Raw genomic sequence first — 25,487 nt, 5'->3', positions numbered from 1 at the left:
AAGCTCCGCCTCCCGGGTTCACGCCATTCTCCCGCCTCAGCCTCCCAAGTAGCTGGGACTACAGGCGCCCGCCACCACGCCCGGCTAGTTTTTTTTTTTGTATTTTTAGTAGAGACGGGGTTTCACCATGTTAGCCAGGATAGTCTCGATCTCCTGACCTCGCGATCCACCCGCCTCGGCCTCCCAAAGTGCTGGGATTACAGGCTTGAGCCACCGCGCCCGGCCAAGAAGAAGAAGTCTTGCAGCTTAGGTGCCTGCCTGGCCACAATGGGGTAGAGAGCACCAAATGGGCTCCTGTGGTCACTGATTCTAGGCCTTCACTCTTAGGCAGCATTTCTGGACCTGCCCTGGGCCACAGGGGAGCCCACTGCCCTGAAGGGTGAGGCCCAGGCCTGGAAGCATTCACCACAAGTGACTTAAGAGCCCTTGGGCCCTAAGTAAACATCAACAGTAGCCTGGCAGCACTCCCTGTGGGCCTGTGGTGGTGGCCACAGGGTGAGGCTCCTCTGCCTGTGGAAAGGGAAAGGCAGAGTGGGAAGGACTTTGTCTCATGGTTTCAGTGTCAGCTCAGCCGCCTTAGAATAAAGCACCAGGTAAATTTCTAAGGTTTTTGACTCCAGTCCTTGGCTCCCAGACAGCATCTCTGGACCCATCAGGGCCTGAGGAGAGCCCCAGAGCCTCGAGTGAACATAGGCGATAGCCAGGTAGTATTGACAGTGAGCTTTGAGTGAGACCCAGTGCTTTGCTGGCTTTAGGTCTGAACCAGTGCAGTCCCAGTGGTGGTGGCCACAGGGATGTTGTGTCAGCCCACCCCCAGCTCCAAGTGGCCCATCAGAGAGAGAGAGAGAGAGAGAGAGAGAGAGAGAGAGAGAGAGGCAGAGACAGAGAGGCAGAGACAGAGACTGTTTTTTGGAGAGAAATTACAGGCAGAGAATAAGAGTCTCTACTGGCTGGTAGCTCAGAAAATTCCTCCAGATCTTGTCCAAGACCACCAAGGCAGTTCCTCTATGAGTCTGCCAGAACCGTAGCGTAACTGGGCTTGGAGTGTCCCCTAAGAAAGATACAGTTTAGATCACAACACCCACATCCTTTCAAATACCTGGAAAGCCTTCCCAACGGTGGGTACAAACAAGCCCAGGCTGAGAAGATGGTGGCAGCTTGAAATCAGCCATGGAATATTTGAACCATGGAAAATGGCAAACACTACAGAACAGACTCTGTTCACTCCCCGACAGAGAGCCCCTTGGGTAACAACAGCACACCACTGCCCCATCCCTGAGCGGAGCGCTGTGTGTTGCAGCAGAGTGGGGGTGGGTGTCTTCTCCCTTGGGCTACAGAATACACATTTTTTTCCTCAGCACATGGATCATTCTCAAGGATAGACCATACCTTAGGTCACACGACACATCTTAAAATGTTAGAAAAAAATGAAATAATTTCAAACATCTTCTCTGATCACAATGGAGTAAAACTAGAAGTTAGTAATAAGAGAAATGTTGAAAACTATACAAACACATGGAGATTAAATAATATGCTCTGGAATGACCAGTGGGTCAGTGAAGAAATTAAGAAGGAAATTGAAACATTTCTTAAATTATAATGGAAACACAACACACCAGAACGTACGGGATATGACAAAAGCAGTGCTAAGAGGGAACTTTATGGCTATAAACACCTATTTTTAAAAAGTAGAAAAGCATCGAATAAACAACCTAACAATGCATCTTAAAGAAATAGAAAAGCAAGAGCAAACCAAACCCAAAATTAGTAGAAGAAAAGAAATAGTAAAGATCAGAGCAGAAATAAGTGGAATTGAAATGAAGAAAACAATAAAAAGCATCAATGAAATGAAAAGTTGGTTTTTGGAAAAGATAAACAACTTTGACAAACTTTAAGCCTAATTAAGACTAAGAAAAAAGAAGACTCAAGTGAATAAAATCAAAGATGAAAAAGGAAACATTACAACTCATACCACAAAAATTCACAGGATCACTAGTGGCTATTATAAGCAACTGTATGCAAGGCCAGGTATGGTGGCTCACACCTGTAATCCCAGCACTTTGGGAGGCTGAGGCGGGTGAATCACAAGGTCAGGAGTTCGAGACCAGCCTGACCAACATAGTGAAACCTGTCTCTACTAAAAATACAAAAAAATTAGCTGAGTGTAGTGGCACACACCTATAATCCCAGCTACTTGGGAGACTGAGGCAGGAGAATCACTTGAACCCAGGAGGTGGAGGTTGCAGTGAGCCGAGATCATGGCACTGCACTCTAGCCTGGGTGACAGAGCAAGACTCTGTCTCAAAAAATAATAATAATAATAATAAGCAACTGTGTGCAAAGAAATAGGAAACCCTACTAAAAATGGATAAATTTGTAGACACATCCAGCCTGCCAAGATTGAACCCTGATGAAATCCAAAACCTGAACGGACCAATAAGAAATAATGAGATCGAAGCAGTAATAAAAAGTCTCCCAGCAAAGAAAAGCCTGGGACCTGATGCTTCACTGCTGAATTCTACCAAACATTTAAAGAAGAACTCATACCAACCTTACCCAAACTATTCCAAAACTAGAGACCTTACCCAACCATTCCAAACTCATTCTACAAGGCTAGCATTACCCTGATACCAAAACCAAAGATACATCCAAAACAGAGAACTACAGGCCAATATCTCTGATGAATATTGATGCAAAAATCCTCCACAAAATATTAGCAAATTGAATTCATCAACACATTAAATTTGGGGTGCAGTGTCCCAGGTTCACTCAACCCTTCCCCTTTTTCTGTGTGTGTCTACTTTAGCTGTGCTCCCAGGTGGCAGTGGTGGTGGCAATGTTGGTGTATGGACCTCCCAGGACAAGGGGAGCCTGGCACCAACTCTGGCCGGGTCTTCAAGCAAGGGACCTGGAGATGTTCTTTTCCAATTTCCAGATTGGGAAAATGGAGGCAAATTCTGGGTACTAGAGTCAGAACTAAGATGAGGCTTCATCAGTGGTGTCTGGGGTCCTGAGAGGCAGAGACGTGAAACCCTCTAGTGTGTGGGGAGCTGGGTGTGTGTTCTGGCCGGTTGCTTCTCCTTGTGCCTCAACGTTCCAGGTACGCTTGGAGGGGCTGAGATCCTGGGGATGCCTGGAGCCTGGCTGCATGGCCTGGCCACCCTGATGCCCTTGTGTTCTCCATGGCAGACCAGCAAGACTGAGGAGAATGGCTCCGACAGCTTCATACACTCCATGGACCCACAGCTGGAGCAGCAAATGGAGACCACCCAGAGCCTTGTGGACTCCTCTGTGGCCTTTGTCAACAAGACCGTGTGGGACCTCATGGTTGGTCTCATGCCCAAAACCACCACACACCTCATGATCAACAACGTGCATGCACCGCCTCATGGGGGCAGGGGGCTCCTGTGGCACTGGGGAGGCAGGTGGCCGTGTTGGCCTGACAGAGATGCCAACCAGCCCTGTGGGACCAGGTCCAGGGAGAGGGGCACAGTCAAGACCAGAGCTGTCCCATAGAACTATAACGTGGAACTGGGCACAGTGGCCCATGCCTGTAATCCCAGCACTTTGGGAGGCCAAGGCAGAAGGATCACTTAAGCCCAGGAGTTTGAGACCAGCCTGGGCAACATAGTGAGACCTGGTCTCTACAAAAACATTTAAAAAATAGCTGGGCCTGGTGGTGGCATGTGCCTGTAGTCCTAGCTACTCAACAGGCTAACGTTGGAGGATCACTTTGAGCCCAGGAGGTTGAGGCTGTAGTGAGCAGTGATCTCGCCCACTGTATTCCAGCCTGGTGACAGAGCAAGATCCTATCTCCAAAAATTAAAAACTGAGTAGATAGGTGTCCTGGTGGCATGATAGGTCCTGGCTCCCCTCCCAGATCTGTGACCTTGGGCAGGTGACTTTTCCTCTGGACCTCTGTCCTCATCTGAGTGAGAAAATGTGGTGGGGAGGCAGGTCTTCAAGTCTAAGTGGTGTAGAAGCCACATTTGAAAAGCCATACTCGGGGCTCCAAGTCCAGCATACAGTACAGCAGGGCCTGGTGGGGTGGCCAGGGTGGCACAGGCATCAGGTCCCAACCTCCTTCCCTGTTTGCCCACTCTCAGACCAAGGAGTTCATCTTCTTGGAGCTGCTGGCCACCCTGTACTCACGTGGAGACAAGAACATGCTGATGGACGGGTCAGCAGAGCAGGCACAGCAGTGCAACGAGATGCTGTGCATGCACCACGTGCTGAGGGAGGTGCCCAGCATCATCGGCGATATCAACATGACCACCGTCAGCACGCCCATGGGGGCCCATGGATGACTCCTGGCTGCAGGTGTAGAGCGTCCAAGCTGGACACAGGTACCAGGGCTGGCCCCCACAGCCCCAAGGCCCCCCAGCCTCCATGGCTGAGCCTGTGAGCTCTTGGAACAGGTTCCATGCCCAAGCTGGCATACGTGGGTGCTCTCTGGAGCTGTCAGAGAGGGCAGACAGCTCATGGTTTATGGTGTAGGAGCTGGAAGCTTAGAGGACATTGTGTGTGGGGCTGGACTGTGAGGCAGCCAGAGGCCTAGGAGCATCATCCTGGGCATACTGTACCTGTTGTGCAGTCTGAGTCATGCTGCTGGGGCAGGGCATCCAGCTCCCAGCCTGGGAGTGCCGAGAGCCAAATCCACTGCAGAGCAGGGGTGATAGTCAGGGTCCCACCTCCTCTATCTGTCAGAAATCCAATGGCGATCTAGGATAAAATCTTGAGAGTCCCATACACATGGTTATCCCACAACACACCTCACAGGCCAGGCAGGGACACACAGCCCCCTTCCCTCCCTCCCAGGTACCATCATAGCTGCTAGCGTGTGACTGAAGGCAGGGTCCCTGGCCCCCGCTGAAGCAGTACCGCCGGCCAGCAGGCTTACGCACCTTGGCCTGTTGCTCCTATGCGTCACCTGTACTATTCAGCCAAGGGGACCACAGTCCCTGCTGGCTCAGCTGAGCTCCACCTAGCGAGCTCACCCACCTCCCTCTTCCTGCTGGGAAAAGCAGAAGAGCCCATCTCCCTCTTCTGCTTTTCCCAACAGGAAGGGCCCAGCCTCACCTATGTGACCTGCAGACCCTGCAACCAGCTGAGGCTCCCTTCTTAGACTTATAAGTCTATGGCCAGTGGCATATGCCCTTCCTGCCTCTCCCAGGGTCCTTTCAGAGGGTTCTGGGCTTTCTGACCGCCCAGAGGGGCCTCTGGCACTCACTCCAGCCATCCATCCCAGGTGAACCTAAAAGGTTCACCATCCTGGGTCAAGCAGTGTTCCTTCTCTATCAGACCTGGCGGCTGTCGTGTGGGCCTCTCCAAGGCAAGAGGTGGCCCTGAGCCAGTGGGTTGGAAGAGAGGATGACTAGAGAAGAGGGAAGCCTGAGAGGGCTGAGCATTGGTCTGAACTGTGGGTGCACTGCTTGGGTGCCATGGGAGAGGCCAGTGTGTGTGGGCTGGGGAGGGCCACTGCAGCCCCCAGGCACTACCTGTGAAGCTCCAGCTCCTCCCTCCATCTTCCTCCCCTTTCCCTTCCAGCCCCTCTTTTCCAGGAACCTTGCCACACCTGCACCTGCGCCCACCCCTCCCCAGCCCTCCCACAGCTGCCGCAGCACAGCCCTGCTCTGTGCTTGCCTCACCATCTCTCTGCTCACTTTTCTCTCTCCTGTTTTCTCTCTGCTTCTCTCCAACTGCCAGCTGATTGGGTCAGGCAAGTTCATCTAGACCTGAGAGCCCCAGCCCCACTTTGACCTCTAAACAGATCCTCCTCTTCTCGGAGGCCTCCCTTTCCAAGCCTGCCTGGGTGAGTGTCCTGTGACTTGACAGTGGCTCCCCAGCCCAAAACGAGCCAGCCCCCTTCATCTGTGACTTAGTCTGTTGTAGTGCTGAGCTGACACATCCAGGTGTGACCGTTCCTGAAAACTTGTGCCCCCTCTGTGGTATGCCCTGCCCTGTTCTATAAATATCTACAAATACTCTGTGGTATGCCCTGCCCTGTTCTATAAATATCCATAAATACTCTGTGGTATGCCCTGCCCTGTTCTATAAATATCCATAAATACTCTGTGGTATGCCCTGCCCTGTTCTATAAATATCTACAAATACTCTGTGGTATGCCCTGCCCTGTTCTATAAATATCTACAAATACTCTGTGGTATGCCCTGCCCTGTTCTATAAATATCCATAAATACTCTGTGGTATGCCCTGCCCTGTTCTATAAATATCTATAAATACTCTGTGCTATGCCCTGCCCTGTTCTATAAATATCTATAAATACTCTGTGGTATGCCCTGCCCTGTTCTATAAATATCTATAAATACTCTGTGGTATGCCCTGCCCTGTTCTATAAATATCCATAAATACTCTGTGGTATGCCCTGCCCTGTTCTATAAATATCTATAAATACTCTGTGGTATGCCCTGCCCTGTTCTATAAATATCCATAAATACTCTGTGGTATGCCCTGCCCTGTTCTATAAATATCTATAAATACTCTGTGGTATGCCCTGCCCTGTTCTATTAATATCCATAAATACTCTGTGGCATGCCCTGCCCTGTTCTATAAATATCTACAAATACTCTGTGGTATGCCCTGCCCTGTTCTATAAATATCTATAAATACTCTGTGGTATGCCCTGCCCTGTTCTATTAATATCTATAAATACTCTGTGGTACGCCCTGCCCTGTTCTATAAATATCTATAAATACTCTGTGGTATGCCCTGCCCTGTTCTATAAATATCTATAAATACTCTGTGGTATGCCCCGCCCTGTTCTATAAATATCCATAAATACTCTGTGGTATGCCCCGCCCTGTTCTATAAATATCTATAAATACTCTGTGGTACGCCCTGCCCTGTTCTATAAATAGCTATAAATACTCTGTGGTACGCCCTGCCCTGTTCTATAAATAGCTATAAATACTCTGTGGTACGCCCTGCCCTGTTCTATAAATATCTATAAATACTCTGTGGTATGCCCTGCCCTGTTCTATAAATATCCATAAATACTCTGTGGTATGCCCTGCCCTGTTCTATAAATATCTACAAATACTCTGTGGTATGCCCTGCCCTGTTCTATAAATATCTACAAATACTGATACATATATACACACACACACATATATATACACACACACACCTACACATGGCTGACCGCCTTGCCTCTAGCGCTGGGAATCAGTCACCATGCTGTCCTTGTGGAATCTTGTGGCCCAACAAGAGAAAGCTCTCCCCTGACATTCCCCTCCAAATTGCACCACCTCCAGTGAGCCTCCCTGTCATGCCCGGCCTGTGGACAGCCAGCCTCCGCCATCCCTCCCACCCCCCACCAAGCATGGGGTTGCTGTGTACGCAGCCATGTGGCCTCTCTACCAGTCCTGCTGTCCCTCGGCTGAGAATCAAACCCATTTCTGGATGACGGGGAATGTGTCCTCTGCTGGCTGTGTTCTCTGTGGAGCTCAGGGGAGGGAAAAGGCCAAGCCATTTCTAGGGTGCTGTTGGAAGTGGTGAAAAGGCCACACCCATTCCAAGGGACACTTTTCCTGGAAAGTCTGGAGTTTAGCTGTCTCTTATCCTGGGAAGCCGGCTCTGGCCACTAGGGTGCAGGGCCATGAACTCAGCCTGGAGGGAGCCTGCAGGGCAACCGGCACTCTGAGGGGCAGACAGAACAGGTCACCAGGTACAGACAGGAGAGGGAGGCAGGGGGACAGAAGGGAAGATGCCTGGGGTGGATGGAAGTCAGTGCCCTTGGGTGCTGGTATCTGCCTTCCCGGCCACTGCTAGATCAGGCTTCTGAGCCTGTTGGCTGTCAGGGCTGGACTGTGCCCCATAGGCACCATGGCAGTCCCCGTGAAATCCACCAGGTGTCACCAGGCAGCATACAGGTAACAGGCCTGGAAGGTCCCCAACAGCCCAGCTGGACATGCTCAGACACTCTGGGCTCCTCATTCAGTGGCACAAACTCCAGGACCCAGTGAGGGAAACGGGAACATACCAGGTTGAGCAGTATGGCTAAATCCATTTATTCCAGAATCAAAAGCAAAATAAATGGGAGTCGCATTACCAGGGAGCCACAACCTCATCCCCACCTCCTTCCTCTGTCCTATGCTATCAATAAATAAGTTTCCCAGATGCAAATAATGATTAGAACCTCCTCCCCATATGCCAGTTCCAACCTCCGCTAGGTACAATACAGCGGGCGGCCCTACTCCTGGAATATACAAAATGTTACACAGATACTATATGTACACTGGGGAAGGGGGGCCACCCCAGCAGCCCGTGCCCTCGCCTGCTCTACACTTAGCCCCACTGTCCTGCCTCAGCTGCCTCTCTGAATAAGAAGACAGGAGCCCCCTGAGGGAAAAGTTGCTTTGGTGAGAGTAGAGAGGCCATCAGGCCTCCTCCAAACAAACCAACTCCACCAGCCTCTGGCTCTTAAATAGCAAACATCACCATCCAGAAATTTAAGGACTTGGCCCTGGTCAAGGTGGCAAAGGGTCTGTTTTTCACCCCCACCCCCATTAGACAGGGGTCTTGTCTTGCTACCCTAATGGTAAAGGGGTGACAGGGAAGGGGTGATAGGAATATGATGGGGGGGAGACTCCAGCCCCGCTTCTCCAGGCTTATGCTGACAGGGGCCTGCTTTTATTTGTTTTTGTTTTTATCCCTTGACTTATTTTTTTAATCCTATAACTTCTTGTTCATAATAATTTTTTTAAACTTTTCATGAAACACTATTCTACTTTTTTTCACAACTTTTCCACATTTTTTATCCCATAACTTTTTCATCCACAACTTTTTTATCCCATAACTTTAGTTTGTGTTCTTTCAATAAACACACTTGCATAGTTACAATTTTGTAAAAATAAAAACCGATGATCTCATGCCAAGCGTGCCCAGCATTTGCACAGTCTCATACCTTTAATGCCATAGCTTTCAAGACACACAAAATTTTAAGGCAAAAACAGCCCCTTGCAACAATTTCCTAACTTATTGCATTGCAGTAGCATCGCAGTAGCAGTCAATAATGGCACTTTAGGCAACAGTCTTTCAGTATTTCCATTATACATTCTGTTTACAGGAATTCATAAATTGGTAAAAGTCATTCTAAGAAAACTCGGCAAATAAAGCTTGGCATTGGAATTGGCATTTCTTTCTCTACTTTTCCTTCCCCCAGTTTCACTCTTTTAAACTACAGTATTCATATTTTAATATGTTTTAACTTATTTCAAAACATTAAGATAGCAGTTACATTTTTGCGTAGTTATATTCTTTTAAAATGATTCTTTAAGCCAAAGTTTTACAGAAACTATATTGTGGATAGAGCTGATTTACATTTTCACATTTTCTAAATTAGATATCAGCTTTGGTTGTGGAATTGATTGTTGTTGTTTTTTTTCATTTCTGGGAAACCTATCAGGTTTAATCAAATACTTTAAAAATGGTTATATATTGCAATCTTTAAATAGGTATTTTAATTATTTACTTCATACAGAAATTCATATTTATTCATTTGAACTCACACTTTAAAGTTCTATGTTTCTGATAAACTCTAACCTTCTAATGTTGCCTTCTCAGCAAATTGAAAGCTGCCTTATACTGAATGAGGAAGAGAACAAATACTTGGCTGAATGAGGTATTGCAAAAGACTGCGTGCACTTTGAAGAAAAACTTAAGTTATTATCATACAATTTCTATTCTTTTTAGCTTTTTTAAAAAATAAATTACAAAATACCTACACAAAGAGTGGTATTTCAGTTAATACAGTACATTTCTTTTCCAGACTGACATTCAGCTTAAACATGCCAGTGTGTGATTTCACCCATAGGTACCTGATGAACACATTATTGTCAGATTGGTTACAGATGCTAAACACTATCTGAAGGTCATTCCTAGTCATTTATATTTATCAGGGTAAAAGTGAAGTGACTTGAACTATAAAAATACTTTTGAAATAATTTATCAGTTTATCAGGTAAACCCAGTTTCAGCATTATAAAGAAAAACTGTTAGACCAAACAAGGGGGCTAATCAACAGTGGTATGATTTCTAACTCAAGGCTCTAAAATAGACAATTTGGAAGAGTCAGTTGAAGTCACAAGGACTAAATATTTGCACCCTTTCAGTGAATGCAGGCAAATCTATTATTCCATCTGTAAAATCATATTATTGCTCTTCTGTTAATGTCATATGTATAAAAGTATCATGAGGAAGCCAAATGCTAAAAATGGAGATGATCTAGTAACTAGAAATGCCCACCCCAGGAACGCATATACATCTCTCCCTACATCCTAATAAAGTGATGTATTTTGGAACACAGACATTAGAACTTCATGAAGTTTTAGCTGTTGATTCTTTCCCAAGCATCATAAAGTTATGATTTAGGCAACGTATGACTGAAATAATTCATTCGTCATGTACAGACACATTAACATAAATACGGCACAAAATATGCCTCTAACTGAAACTGAGAGGTACAAAAACATAGTTCACTCTTTGTAAAGAACTTTGTGAGGAAACATAACTCTGTGATTGTATAGACACTTTTCCTCATAACACTTTGAGCTTCACAAACAGTAGATTGCACTGCAGTTTGTAAACATTTTAAGTTGCATAAACTTCCCCTTGATTTTCAAATGTAGTATAATACTGTCCACTAAAACTTTTTGTTTCAACTAATACTCTCACATATATTGGTTTATAATAATGGTCGTTATTATTTTTAAAGTGTTTTTCATTCAAAGAAAAGAAGCAAATTCTTGTGTCAGATTAACCAATGTGGTTGAAGAATAGGTATTAGCCACAGACGTCTAGATGGTAAAATCAATCTTCTAGCCTCAAAGAAGCTCCATGAACATAGAGGTATGCCAGGTGTCACACAGTTTTCCTTCACTCAAATTCATTCTTGACTAGAGCCTGTATGCCTGTTCCAGGGACATTTAAACTCTGAAAGGATTTCTGATGGTCTTCACTAAATACATTAAGAAGAATATCAACCAGTGCCCTTTTGTGTACTGGGACATGTCGTCATGTGATTAAACCAGGTAACATGAACTCTGACTTTAAAATGTATTGTGGATATGAAAGCTCTAAGCTAGAAAAGATTTTCCACATCCACAGTCAATGACGGGAGCCTTTCATTCCTCAGAAATAATCCCTTTTAGGTCACTGAGAAAGAGTCCAACTGCTGCAGCTCATGCTGCGATATCTTCATGAGCCCAGAGCACGTACAAATCCTAAGGGAACTACCATAGTACCGCGCTCATTCCTGGCACCAGAACAAATGAATCACACTCTATCCTGTACACACCTGCCAGAGCAGGCCACTTTCCTCTTCTGTGAGATTTAAAAAGCTCCCCAAAATGTTATCACTCCCATCCCCAGTACACAGAAAATAGGGGAAAAGCTGTTTCCAGTTCTCGGCCTTTAAACAACTCTAAATGTCAGTACTCACAGGGGCATATTACAAAGTAAGAAACAGTGCGCACTTGAGAGCAAACCACATATTGAGCTAATGAAGAGCTCACTGTGATTAGGATTCGATCAAACATAATAGCAGAACATAAGCAGATTTTATCTGAATTCTGTAAAGAATATACATGCTGCAATAACATTTAAAAAGCATGGCAGCCTATTCCAAACCAGCAAGAATAGTTTTGTGCAAATAGTGGGTCTTTGTGTGTTTGAACTCCCACCACATAAGGGCAAACTCGATACGCATGCTAATAACCTACAATTATCAGATAAAAAACAAAAATGCTAAAGGATGCCAGAGTGAATATCAGGGAAAGATCCCTCTCCCTTAACTTTTTATAAATAAATTTAAACTCTAAATTAGAAACACAAATAAACATGAGGGGCTCTAACATTCAAATGAAGTAAATGAATTGTGTAGGAGATTAACCACATTTCGTTGTTGTTGATTTTAAATTTCTTGACCAGCTCTCAGATGATGATGATGTTGATCTCCCTGTTCTCCGCTGCCCGGTAAAAGAATGGGACGCAGGGTTTGCTGGCCAAGCCTGAGTGCTCCTGGGTGTCCTGCATTACAGGAAGCAGCTGCACGATCTTCTGTGCAGTGGGGTTGGGTGCAGGCTCCACGCTGTCAGCCAGGCTCACCTCACAAAGATCTTCAGAGAGAGGGAGGCGGGGGTCTGAGCACAGTGCGAGCCTCCCCTGTTCCAGCCTGCCCACTCCGCCTGAGGGCTCTACTCACCACCCTGCTCCTCAACAGCCCCAAGCTCTTGGGGGGCTGGGGCCCCTGGAGCTGGCTCATCACCAAGGTTCTGTGTAGTGGGGAGAAATTTGTCATGCCCCTCGTGGTCGCCCACGAGTGGCAACACCAGCTCCTGCAGTTCCAACAGCTTCACCTGAAGGGAGGGGTGCTCAGCTGCCATGACTGAGCCGGCACCAGCGCCAACGCCCACCCCACCCCCACAGAGATATTGCATGCCCTCCACCTTCATCTCCTCCTCCTTCTGGGCCAGCCTGATGATGTCCTCCTGGTGCCGTGTGTTTGGTACTGCCCCATGGCTCTCATATATGGTGATGTACTCTCCTGCAAGAGGACAGGGCTCAGACGCTGGGTCCCCTCCGATGGCCCCGCAGCTCCCCATGCGGTGTCCTGGATTTCTGCTTACTCATGCCCTCTCTTGCTCCAGAGAGCTGGATGAATCCAAGCTCTAGTTTTTCCACCTGCTCCTTCCTGTCCACCTTCTCCTTTGGGAGGTCCATAAAGCTGCTCTGGAGCCAAAATAATGGGGTCACATCTTGGGAGTGACCTGTCCTTCCCCATCCCCACTTTTCTTGGCCCATGCCAGGACTCGCTCACCTTCAGCTTCTCCATGGCCCCCTGCAGGGCCCGGTAGGTCTCCCCACACACAAACTCATCCCCAGTCCCTGGGGCTGGGGCCTCAGCCTCTGGCTCCTTCCAAGTCGAGGCCACCAGGTGAGCCAGGTGCGGGAAACACTGCCTTTGCACCCTCTACTGTCCACATAGCCGTGCCTGCTCCTCCTGGGCAGTGGCTCCAGTGGAGTTGAAAATGCCACATGAAGGCAAGAGCTGAGTATTCTTGTAGGGGCATACACAGAACAAATGGGGCAGGGAGGTGGAGCACAGCCCCTTCCCTTGGGGTCTCAGAGAGTGCACCTGTTAGTCACAGGTGAAATGGTGTCTGACCACTGGCTCCTGGAAGGGGTGAGGGTCCAGAGAAATCAGAAGGCGGGGAAACCAAGAGCATGAGGGGGTCTGGGAGGCACCACAGAGGAAGGTGGCAAAGTGGGGCAGGGAAAGTCAGACTCACCATGGCCTCCTGGCTCTCCTGGTCCTTTGGGATGCTTGGCATGAGCTGAGGCACTTCCTCCTCCTCACCATCCAGATGACCTCCTTCATCTCCTGTGGGGAGGTGGCCAGAGGAGTCCTCAGAAAACCCAACTAGGGAGGTATTGTGGGCCCACCTCTCCCCACCCTCACTGTGTAACCCTGAGCCAGCCCCTCCCCAGAGGGAAATGAGCTGCTGTTCTTTATTTTTCCTTTTAAGAACCAAGATCTTGCTATATTGCCCAGGCACAGTCCCACTACCGGTCGGTGTGGGAGTTCTGAACTGCTCCCTTTCTGATCTGGGCCAGTTCACTCATCCTTAGGCAACCTGGTGGCCCCCTGCTCCCAGTAGGTCACCATATTCATGCCAAGTTTATTGCAGACACCCGGTTGGCATAATGACCAGCTCTTCTAAAGGTTTCTTCCAACCCTTCAATCCTGTGCTGCTGACAGTCCCCCCTTCCCCCTGGGGCTCTCTCCTCTTCCCCTGAGTGGTCTCCTGTACCTTCTCCAGGGAGAGCCATGAGGCTCAACTGGGCCTCTAGGTGTTGATTCTGCTGGCTGGCTGCTTCTACGTGCTCCTAAGGGAATAGAAAACGAGTGAGAAGGCACCGAAGTTGCCAGGTCTTCTCCCTCGAGGCCCCTGTCCTCAGCAACTCCAGCTCCTGGGTCCCCTGCAGCTTTGGCGGGCCACCTCAGCCACCGCTTTGCCCTGAGTTTCCTGCTGCTGCAGTTGGTCCATGAGCTGGGTCTGCAGCAGTAACTCCCTGTACAGCACCTCCTTCTCAGAGGTCAGCTGCTGATAGGTGGCCACGTACTGCTGCGGGTGACCCAGGTACTAGTCTCACTGCTGTGCAGACTCTGAGACTCTTGGCTCTTCAGCTCCAGCTGCAGGAAGGCCCTGGGCATGAGGGCACGTGGTGGCTGGCTTCCAGATTCTGGGACCATTAATAGGGTAGTTAGGGCACTGTGGGGCTCTGTCACATGCCTGGACCCCTGGACCCTTGCTCCAGGCCTAAGAAACTTCCTCCCTTGCCTAGTACCCCATGCCTTCTTCCCCACCTCAAATATCATTTATTTGGGTCCTTCTTCCCACCATTTAAACTGTAGGCCACAGACTTGTAGAAAAGTAGAGGGAGCCAACCACCATCTGCTAAGTGTGCTACAAGCCTAATGCTTTCCATGTATTCTCTCATTTAATCCTCAGCACCTCTGCAAGGAAAATGCTAACTTCCTTTTGAAGTTAAAGAAACAGAGACTTAGAGATGGAAAGTAGTTGAATGGTGACCAGAGAAACCAAGGCTCGAATCCAGTTTGAATCTAAGGAGGGTTTTTGTTTTGTTTTGTTTTGAGACAGTGTCACTCTGTGGCTGAGGCTGGAGTGCAGTGGTGCAATCTTAGCTCACTGCAACCTCCACCTCCCACGCTCAAGTGATTCTCATGCCTCAGCCTCCTGAGTAGCTGGGATTACAGGCATGTGCCACCATGCCTGGCTAATTTTTTGTTGTTTTAATTTTAGTAGAGATGAGGTTTCGCCATGTTGGCCAGGCTGTTCTCAAACTCCTGACCTCAAGTGTTTCTCCTGCCTCAGCCTTCCAAAGTGCTGGGATTACAGGCGTGAGCTACCACCCCGGGCATAAGGAACCTCTTATACCAGTCTCTTCCCCTATAATTGGGGAACTCCATGCCTCTAGCTGGAATGATGATGTCCAGACCTGGGAGGAGCCCAGGGCTACCCACCTCTAAAATCAGAGGGCAGGAAGCAAGAAACAGGTATAGGGCTACCCTGGAGGGTGCTGAGGTCACCTTCCCTCCAGCTAGAGCTGCCTTTGGCCTGGGACCTAACCTCCCCAGAGGCTGGTGCCCGCCTCCCAGCCCATTTTGGATGGAGCAGAGGTTACCATCTCCTTCACCTCACTCAGCTTCTCCTGCAGCTCCTTTACTTGCTGCTCCAACTGCAGTGTGCTCTTGTTCTCGTTGTTCTGGACAGAGAGAAGCAATCAGTGGCCATCCACTGCAGCTGGAGAACCCTGAACTTGGTGTCTGTCTCCCATGTCAGCGGGAAGGGTGGAGGCAGGTTAGAAAAATCATCCCCTCTCCCCCACAGCCATCAGAGCAGGGCCTGATGAGCTCTGGCTCACAGGTGCCTTTCAAAGTACCATGTCATGTGAGGGCTACACTGCCCCATTTTACAGGTGGGGAAACAAAGGCCTGGAGGGCTAGGGATGAAGGCAGGCTCCCCAGGTGGGGCAACCCACCAGATCTTCGAAGCTACACTGTGGCTTGGCCAGCCGCTTGTCGAGCTTTTGGTTCTGGGAGAGTGCGAGCCTCTCCTGCTTTCGAAGCCTCTCCTCCTGCATTCGTAGCCTCTCCTCCTTCTCCCACAGCCTCTCCTCCTGATCCCACAGCCTCTTCTCCTGCTTTTGCAGCCTCTCCTCCTCCTTTCGCAGTCTCTCTTCCTGCTTTCGCAGCCTCTCCTCCTGCTTTCGCAGCCTCTCACTCTGCTCCTGAAGCCTCTCCTTTTGCTCACACAGCCCCTCCTGCTCCCGAAGCCTCCTCTCCTCCTGCTCCTGGAGCCTCTCCTTTTGCTTCTTGCTCAGGAGACTCAAGGCCTGGTTGTTTTCCACCTGGGATTGGAGTTTTCCCACCAAACTCTCCACCTCCTTCCTCAGGTGTTTGGCCTCATCTTGTAGCTGCTCCACCTCAGAGGGCCCTGCTGGGGGTGCTGGGGATGGGGGCTCAGCTGAGAAAGGAAGCAGACAATGAGGGCCTCTGGATTCCCCCTCCCACTCTCTCCCCCCACCAAAAAAAAAAAAAACCAAGCCTCCTCTTGATGCACAGCTCCTCTCAGGCTTCCCAAACTTGGCCTCACTGCTAATGATTCCTCGCACCCGATGGAAGCCAATTTCCCAGCCATGTCAGATAGAGAGCACTGTGGGTGGCTGACAACGGGCACTCCTCCCTCTTTGCTGATGGGGAACCTGAGACTCATGGAGATGACAAGACTTGCCGTTTCCTGGCACAGACCTCTTTCCCTCTGCCTCAAAGCCCTTCCATTCACCCACCTCCCTGGGGCATCCTAAGCCACCCCACAGCCCTCTGATGCCAGTCCTGCTCCCAGATCACACCAGCCCCATCTTACCTATCTGGGGTTTGAGTTCCGACAAGCTCCTCTCCAGCTCCTGTATCCGATGTATGTCATGCTTCTTTTCCTCCTTCAACATGCGAGCCTGCCCAAAGCACAGGGGGAAAGGGGCCTAGAGAGAGGGGCTGGTGGCTGGACAGGCTACCCTCTCCCTCTCTGCCCCCACCTCCACAAAGCCCAGATCCACGACCACCTCTGGCTGTACTAGTCCCATGTTACAGATGCCCAGAAAGATCCAGTGACCCATCTAAGGTGGGGGCTGGAGGGTCAGGTCTCACCTCCACCGACATTTTCCGCATCCTCTCCTGCCACCGGGCCCTCTCTCCTTTTATATGTTGAGCATATTCGTCTCTCTCCAGCTGGACTTGTTTAAGTGACTCTGTCACCTGCAGGAAAGGCCACAGAAGTGAGGAAGGGCTGTCACTGGTCCTCACCTGCTCCTGGCCACCTGGGGTCATCTTCCTTCCACATCCCTCCCTCTGCAAAGCCTCACTTGTGTCACGTGTGCGTTCAGCAGCGCCCGCTCCTTTAAGGTCTGCCGTAACTGCCGCTGGAGGACTGCTTCACTGCGGCTCGAGGACTGGATGGTGAACAGAGAGAAGTTTTGATGTGGGGAGCCCGGGCAGTGCCCTTTAAAAGGGCTAGGGCGAGGCTCAATATACAACTCGGTCAGTAAAGATCAAGGCATTTCCAAGCCCGTGGCCTGGTTTTTAAAAGAACTCAGTAAAGTTGGAAGGGACAAGGAAAGAGATTGAATTTACAGCTGGCTAACGGAGGCCCAGAGAGATCAGATAATAATGCAATTGTTATTTCTGTTATTACTACCAGTGTTTGAAACTTTATGGAGTGCTTCACCAGGTACCATGCTAACAATCCCATTTAATCCTCACAACCATCATCTGAGACAGTTACTAGGGTAACCTCTACTGCGTAGATGAAAATCATGGAGTGTTTGAGGTTAAGTGCTTGCCTAAGATCCCTGAGACAGAGCTGGGATTTGAACACCCAGGTCTATCCGATCCTCTAAGCCCATTTTTTCTTGCTATGGGTGGGGACACAGATAGAAAGGGGGAAATTAATCTTTTGTTCACTTTTTGAAAGGATGATACATTCGCATAGTTCAAAACTCAGAAGGTACAGAAGGGAAGTGTCTCCCAGCCACCCTGTTACTCTCTGCTGAGCTTTTTTACGAATGCTTACACTGACAGACATGTTTTATGTATATTATCATAGCACATACACACACACACACACACACACACACACCCTCTCCTCTCTCTACAGAAATGGTGACATAGTAAAGGTCCTCTTCTGTACCTTCACAGTACAAGTACCCGATACCCCACCTGGGACTTGGCCAAGGCCACAGCCAGGTAAGGGCAGGGCAGGCACTTGGCCTCTGAGCTCTGTGTCCAGTGTTTGCTCCCCACAGTGCCCCCAACTCACCCACAGCAGCTGACTCAGCCCCAGGCTGCCTCTAACAACCATACACAAAAGCAGTAAGAAATGAGCATGCTGCCTTCTGGGCAGGACACTGCATCCTGCAGAAGGGACCTTTAGGCTCACTCCTGCATCTGGGAAGCCAGGCTGCCAGGGGACGGGGCAGCTGGTTGGACTCACCCTGTCCTCTTCCCGCTGCTGTGTACACACAGCAGAGAGAGCCCGCTCCAATTCTTGAATACGCTGTAAGGAGCATTGCAGGCGGCCGGCCAGATCCTTGGACTCTTCTGTAATGAGAGAGGTTGAGATGGGGCCCAAAGGAGTCCCCCTAAAGTGCCAGTGTCAAAGTGCCAGGTTGAAGGATGACGGGGTGCCCAGATTCCCACCTTCGAAGTGTCTGGCGGCACGTTTAGTATGGTAAAGGGTGGTCTTCAAGTCTGCCTTTTCCAATGTGAGGATGTTGATTGTCTGGAATTGAACGTTTGGGAGAAAAGCCAAGCAAGTGCTGAAAGAGACGGAAAGAAACATTCTCCGGAGGACAGGAGAAAACTCCCCACCCTCCACTCACCTCTAGCTGCTCCGTCTGTGCTTTGTGTATGTCATTGTTTGCTTTCTTTTCCTGTAGGAAGAGGAAGACAGAGCTCTTACCCGGGGGAGGCAGAGATGGCACAGCAAGAGACATGCCCCCAGCATGCCACCAATGCCCCAGGACAGGCACACCCATGGGACCAGGTTATCAGGGACCCTGTGGGCAAGGGGTGGAATCTGAGGAGTGAGCCTCCTTCCCCAGGCTGGGAGTGGGTGAGACGAGACTGGCGCCTCTACATCTGAGTGCCCCCCAAACCCAGCAGTCATGTTGTGTGCAAACAAAGAAATCGCGTTACTTCTTCCAGCTGATGTTCCACTTGTTTCTTCTGTTGTTTCTGTGGGAAGAGTCAAATTCAGGTGACTGAGGGGGGCCCCCTCAACTCTATTTCCCAAGCCAGGAAGTTGTAGGCAGGGACCAAGAATGGATTTTAAAGGCAAAGTTCTCAGACCCAATGGCGACACGAACTGGTCAACTCTCCTCAAGCTCCCAAGGACAGAGGATTTGGGTCTTTGTTGGTTTTTGCCCACAGCCACAGAACTCAAAGTCTGAATCTGGATTCTCTCAAAAGGACAGTAACATAAACCTCTAGAGACGGAGTTTGAGAAAGGTCCACCCTTCTGCCAGCTTGTGATTTAGAAAGATGTGTTCATTTGACAAACATTTACTGAGCACGTACAGGCCAGGTACGGGTCTTCACAGCAGATATACAGGACAGAAAAGGACAGACGGGAGCCCTTGGCCCTGAGATTTCCATTCTAGGGGCATTTCAATCTCAGACTGTCAGAGCTTAAAGAGATCTTTGATACTCTCTACCTCCTCTGGAAACATGAGCCCAAGGAGGAGAGGTGGCTTGTCCAGACTCAAAGAGCAACTTAGGGACTGAGTCAGGGCAGAAATACGGGGCCCCTGACAACCATCACTTTCCTTAGAGGCGACAACCCCAGGGCGTATGTGGCAAGGACTGGAGCAGGGATGTCTGAAGCAGAGAGTCAGCAAAGAGGACAGTGACAGAAGAGCCATGCTGCATGCTCCTTGCTCTGGGGTCCCCCCAGGTGAAGCCTGGGTGCTTCAGCTCCCCATTTGCCCTTTTGACCAGGGGCCCTCAGCTCCTTTCTTCAGAGCCCCAAGGGGAAACTAAAACCCAGGATTGGCAGCACGGAATCAGGGGACCCCGCTGGACTCTTACCAATGATTCTATGTTTTCATTTAGTTGATTGATTGTTGCGGAGCTTGAGTCCAGGGCTACTTCCAGTTCTTGGTACCGGCTCTGAGGCACATGCAGAGAGGATGAGTAGAAGGACGATTGCAGGGAGAGGTAGAGAGAACAATCATTAGGGCTGGGGTGTGTGTGGGCTGTCTCAGCTGGCATAGGGGCACCCAGCCCCTGCCATGAGAGGAGCTTGGAGGGCTGGCCTGCAGGGTCACTGCACCTCGGCCCAGGGCCTCTTACCTCCAGACCCTTCAGGGTAGCAGATGATGCAGGGGTAATAGAAATTCAAAAAAAAGAAAAAAAACTTACATGGGATACAGTTATGGATATTAAGAAAGTTAAAAAAAAAAAAAAAAAAAAACCAGCAAGGAGCTGGGCACAGTGATTCATGCATGTAATCCCAGCGCTTTGGGAGGCAGAGGCAGTTGGATCACTTCAGGTCAGGAGTTCGAGACAAGCCTGGCCTAAATGGTGAAACTCCATCTCTACTAAAAATACAAAGATTAGCCTGGCATGGTGGCAGATGCCTGTAATCCCAGCTACTCCGGAGGCTAAGGCAAGAGAATCACTTGAACCCAGGAGGCAGAGGTTGTAGTGAGCCAAGATTGCACCACTGCACTCCAGTCTGGGTGACAGAATTGAGACTCTGTCTCAAGAAAAAAAAAAGAAAAGAAAAGAAAAAAGAAAAGGAAAGTAAAAAAAAAAAAAAAAAAGCCCCAAATCCCACATGCCTGTTCTGTACATTATTCCCAAACTACTTTTAAACTTTAAGGTATGTCTCACCATTTCCAAGATGATCAAAAATGCAGGGAAGGAAAAAACCCAATCAGTCAAGCAGGTGAAGAAGCAGACATAAACAGGCTGAAGGATAATGCCAGCAAAATAAAAATAAGCCAGAGGCAAAGCATCCCCCAAACCAGAGAAGCCTCAGGGGCATGCACAGCTGGAGACAGTAAGCCAGAGAGGGGTCCTGGCACTGCCTCACCTTCCACTTGTTCAATGGGGGAGCGCTACCCCACTGGAATGGTGAAGGTTGGACACCAGCACCTTCAGAATGTCCTGAATCTACAGGAGGTGACAAGGGAAAACAAGGGCAGGGGGAGAAAGACAGAAGTGGCTTAGAGAGAAGCAAGAAAGTCAGGGTAGGAGGAAGATGTGGGTTCAGGAAAATGAAATGCTGAAGAAGAACAGAGGAGATTAAAACCATGGCCTGTGCCATTCTTCCAAGTGACCACCTGCTGCCTTGCCAGGGGCAGGAACAAATAGATGGAAAAGTCCCCTGAGCGATGCAGTCACAGAGTAGAGTCACCTGACCAATGCAGCTCTTAATATGCTCACTGGACCCCTCTCCTCAGGCCCAGGGCATGGGCGATGAATCTGGTAAAGCTCTAGACCTCCACCTCCATTAAAAAAACCAGACTCCTGAGTAAGGGTTCACTTGAACTAAGGGGGCTCCAGCTAAAAAGCAAGTTTGAAAGACACTGATGTTGTCCAGTATCATCTTACAGAGGAGGAAACTGAGGCCCAGGGGAAGTGATTTTTCTGTGGTCACCCAGTAGGCTGGTGGCAAGTTAGATCTTCTCTTACCCCTAATGCCTGGGGCTTTCCTCACCACACACTGGGGCCCTTTCAGTGACTCCTAAAGGCACAGGCTGATGGCAAGTGTCTGAACTCATTGGCCCAGCATCCCTTGAGACTGGGGATGAGGAAAATCAAGCAGTAATGGCCATTTCCTGGGTGTCCTGGGTGTTTACAGCGGCCAAGTACTAGGGATTAACATAAAAACAACAACAAGGAATCTCATTTAATCTTCAAAAATGGAAGTCAAACAATACTACCCCTACTTTACAGATGTGAAAAGAGAGGCCCAAAGAGCTCAAACAACTTGCCATAAGTCAGATCCCTATCACATGGAGAGGCAGGATTCAAACCCAGAATTCTTAACCAGTACCCAACAAACTCAACAATTACCCTCTACTGCCCCTTGGGTGCCCTTTCCCGAGAAAGCTGACCAGCCAAGACTCACATCCCCAGGTGAGTGGCAACCACCAGAAGTGGTTGTCTCAGGGCTATGGCCAGTATTTTTCTTTTTCGTCTTCACTCCTGCCGGAACACCAGGGCTGTTCCTCTGCTGATATTCTTTTAGCTGTGGGAAAGAAGAGCAGTCAAACTCATGAGGACTACCAGCCCCTACAGCCACATCCTCCTTTACAGTTTTTGCAAAATACTCTTATACACCATCTGATTTAATGCCACCAACAACTGCACAAGGTGTTGTCACAATCACTTAGTGACTGAGAGGGATGGATATTATGGCTAAAAAACAAGGGGGCGGGGGCAATAATGGAACTTAAACTCAGTTTTCTGACTCCAAGCTCTGGGGTTTTCCATGAATCAGCAGCTGCCAGGGACCAAAACCAGAGGCAGAGGTAGAAAAATAAACATTAAGTAGTCAAGAACTGCACACTGTGTGGTTTAGAGTCATACATCCTCACATGTCTGTTAGTGTGAATAAGTACACCAGTATCTCTCAAACTTTTATATCAATGTGTCCTCACGACAAAGGCAACTTTTTTGTTAAATCTGGCAATTTATCAGAAAGAGGACAACCCAAGTCTCATTTCAAAGAAAAGTCTGGTGTGCTCTTAGAAACCTATGTGACTGTCATCCCTAAGTACATTAAGGATTCTTCCTCTCTCAAGAAAATCAAGGGAAACTGATGCTTCAGAAAGATCTCCCACATTTATCCTGTGGCACTCAAAGTACTGAAGTTGAGATGATATAAGGAAGACTCAAGCTGTTAAGTTCAGTTTTCCAAGATCTATTCCATAGAAGATGAGCAAATGTCACTTCAGAGACCACTGACTGAAGTGCAGTCTGGTCCCAGAACCATGGAGAATTAGAACATGAGGTGGAGAACTCAGAAAAAAAGTTAAAGTCTCTCTGTTGAGTAGAAACCTGGGAGAAAACCAAACCCAACCCATTCTCCCATTGCCACCCAGAGATACTGCCAACATTTTGAGCTCATAGGCAAAGGGTAGGCTTTTCACACTGTCAATGTCTATGTGACGGGAGTAAGGCAGCCTGAAACCTCTGCCTCTTAGGTCCCATACTCTTCATTCCCATTCCAGCTGGAAATTTGTGCTGTGACCAGAGAAACCAAAAATTGGGTGAGAACGGTTAGGGGACTGGGTTGTAAGAGAAAAGGCTGGTCTTGCAGCAGTAATGACAGTTCATAGGGGGATTGTGACATCACTACATTCCACTCCTCCTGGGGGTGGGGGGAACCACACTAGTGAGATGGCTGAGTCATTCTGATCCATGATGGTGGAGCAGGATATAGGCTTGGGACCCACGTCCTTGGAGATGCCAGCCCAAAGAGTGCAGGGAGATCGGGCTTGGGTCAGCAGGAGGGGAGAGTAGAGTCTGCAGCAGGGAACCCCAGGAATCACCAGTTCAAAGTCACCCAGGGATGAATGGCATTGGGGGTCCTGGGGCTGGGGGAACCACATCCTTGGAGAGGTGAGCCCAAAGAACCCAGGGAGGTTGGGCTTGGGGTGGCAGGATGTGAGGACTGAGTATGGAGTGGGGAGCCCCAGGAGTTGCCCACCCAAAGTCACCCTGGGGTCATTGGTGAGGGCAGGGGCTGTGCTGCTTGCTGAAGGAGTGGGACTGACTGCCAGGACTTTTGTGGGGGAGCCCAGAGGTGCCAGGGTTGGGGTCCCCAGTCCAGTGTGCCTCAGGAGTAGTATAGACTCTGGCTGTGGTCTTGTCATTGGAGGGGATCTCTGGCTGGATTTGGATCCACGACCTGGTGCTTTTTACCTTTTTCTTGGCTGCTGCCAATTTGCTCTCTCGAGTTTCTTCTAACATCGCGGGGTGGGGAGGGAGGCAGGGTTGGGGCCACATCAGGGAACACCTCCAGTCACCTACCAGTCAGCTGTGTGACTGAGCCAGAGGAGGCGTAACCAGGGCCCCAATAGAACACAGAAAAGGGGCGTGGCCTTCATGCTCCAAGCCCATTGGTCAGTGAGAAAGATAAAAGGGAAAGGAGGCATGGCCAGGCAGCAGTGTGTCCATAGGAACCTGTGGCATCACAAGGGAAGCTGCCCATGCAACTGCTGTCCCCGCCCACTTGGGGCAAGGGGTGGGGCCTGCTTACTCCGGGAGAGGGGACGGGCCGGCTTTTGCTTTAAAACTTTAAAAAATATATATGTTTATATTTATATATTTGTGTGTCAGTGTGTGTGTGTCTACGTGTTTCTCGAGATCTGTCTTCATTATCCAGCTTCTATGCATGGTCTATGATTTTGGCCTACATTTTTCATCTTCAGATGGAGTACAAGAATTATTAGTATTATCTCTATTGAGACACAAATCCTATAGAAATGTAAAATTCATAGTATGTCTGATGATTCATGTAGCAGACTATATTATCCAACATTCCAATAAGGTAAAATAATCACAAGTAATTCTCTCTTTTAAAACATTTCTCTTATTCTCCTACAATGTTAAGATTTTTTTAAAGCAAGAAACATGTCTAATATCTCTAAAAACACAAAGCTTTTGGGTCGGGTGCAGTGGTTCACCTTAGTTCAGGAGTTCAAGACCAGCCTGGGCAACATGATGAAACCCCGTCCCTACTAAAAATACAAAAATACCCAGGTGTGGTGGTGCGTACCTGTAATCCCAGCTACTCAGGAGGCTGAGGCAGGAGAATCACTTGAACCCAGGAGATAGAAGTTGCAGTGAGCCAAGATCAAGCAACTGCACTCCAGCCTGGGCAACAGAGCGAGACTCCGTCTCAAACTAAACTAAACCAAACCATAAAATAAAATAGAAAAATACCAAACTTTCAATTTAATAAGCACTCAAAACTCTTTACCAGTTTAAAGCAAATACAAGGCCTCCTTTTCTAGAATCACCTGGCCTCTCTAAGCCTTGCAAATGAAACTGATTTTCTCACTTGATCCTTGGCTATGACTTGCAATCATGAAAATCAAGAATTGTGTTATGTCACTGTGTATTGCTACCTGAATTCCACACTATGCTGGGATCAAGGGTTGAATCTTTCATGATTTGCTCCATAATCTCAGCTTCTTATCCCACACCAAACTAAGCTTTTTTCTAGAGTTCTACCATTTACAGTTAGTAGACAAGAGGGTTCTCAATAATGTAGTCTCTGGACTAGCAGCACCAGCAGAACCTGAGGACTTTTTATAAGTGCAAATTCTCGGGCCCCACCCTGGACCTGGTGAATCAGTAACTCTGGGGTAAGGCTCAGCCATCTGTGCTGCAATAATCCCGCCAGGTGTCCAAGAACCTCTGGCATACAACAGGTAGAAAAACGTGTTTCCTTCTGTAGGTCCAAAGCCAGGGAAACCATATGTTCTGTCTTGATATGAAACAATGACATGCAATTAAAAGACATAAATCTCCCTCCTGCTCCCACCCTCCATCCAATGTGTTCTATTTTTATGAGTTAAATAAGAAAACAAGTGGCAATCAGAGATGCAGTCTAAAAAGTATATTTACAAATGTCAGTTCTCATCCAGCCTGATCTCATACAACACCATTTATACCCTCTTACCTCTCAAGTTTTAAAAACATATCTTCACAATGTAAGTCACAGGCACACTAGCAGTTCCATAATAAAACACCAAGTGGATTGGAATGTCCAAATTTACTAGAGAAGAAAAGTGGAATCATTGGCTATACTTTCAAATTGTAATCAACAGGAAATATAAGTTTTGAATTTTTTTCACCTTCGTACTTCC

The 25,487-nt window shown here is 48.5% G+C and overlaps 1 protein-coding gene and 1 pseudogene across 1 annotated transcript; one reads left to right on the top strand and one right to left on the bottom strand.

The window, feature by feature from the left end:
* Nucleotides 1-11,924: 11,924 nt before the first annotated feature.
* Nucleotides 11,925-23,619, bottom strand: LOC135971855 (golgin subfamily A member 6C-like). The gene is made up of 18 exons (XM_065548211.1): nucleotides 23,536-23,619; nucleotides 21,737-21,856; nucleotides 19,687-19,767; nucleotides 18,796-18,834; nucleotides 18,480-18,530; nucleotides 18,298-18,379; nucleotides 18,092-18,198; nucleotides 16,965-17,051; nucleotides 16,750-16,857; nucleotides 16,469-16,556; nucleotides 15,585-16,069; nucleotides 15,240-15,308; nucleotides 13,832-13,907; nucleotides 13,310-13,401; nucleotides 12,647-12,749; nucleotides 12,467-12,564; nucleotides 12,223-12,376; nucleotides 11,925-12,136 (listed from the first exon to the last, which is right to left on the bottom strand). Exons 1-18 carry the CDS (start codon nucleotides 23,617-23,619, stop codon nucleotides 11,952-11,954), a joined length of 2,109 nt encoding a protein of 702 aa, XP_065404283.1. The 3' UTR covers nucleotides 11,925-11,951.
* On the top strand, nucleotides 17,079-18,051 carry LOC135971567 (uncharacterized; annotated as a pseudogene).
* Nucleotides 23,620-25,487: the final 1,868 nt, after the last annotated feature.

The sequence above is a fragment of the Macaca fascicularis genome, chromosome 7, assembly GCF_037993035.2.
Source record: "Macaca fascicularis isolate 582-1 chromosome 7, T2T-MFA8v1.1".
Classification (NCBI taxonomy): domain Eukaryota; kingdom Metazoa; phylum Chordata; class Mammalia; order Primates; family Cercopithecidae; genus Macaca; species Macaca fascicularis.
This window is presented reverse-complemented; position numbering and strand designations above follow the sequence as displayed.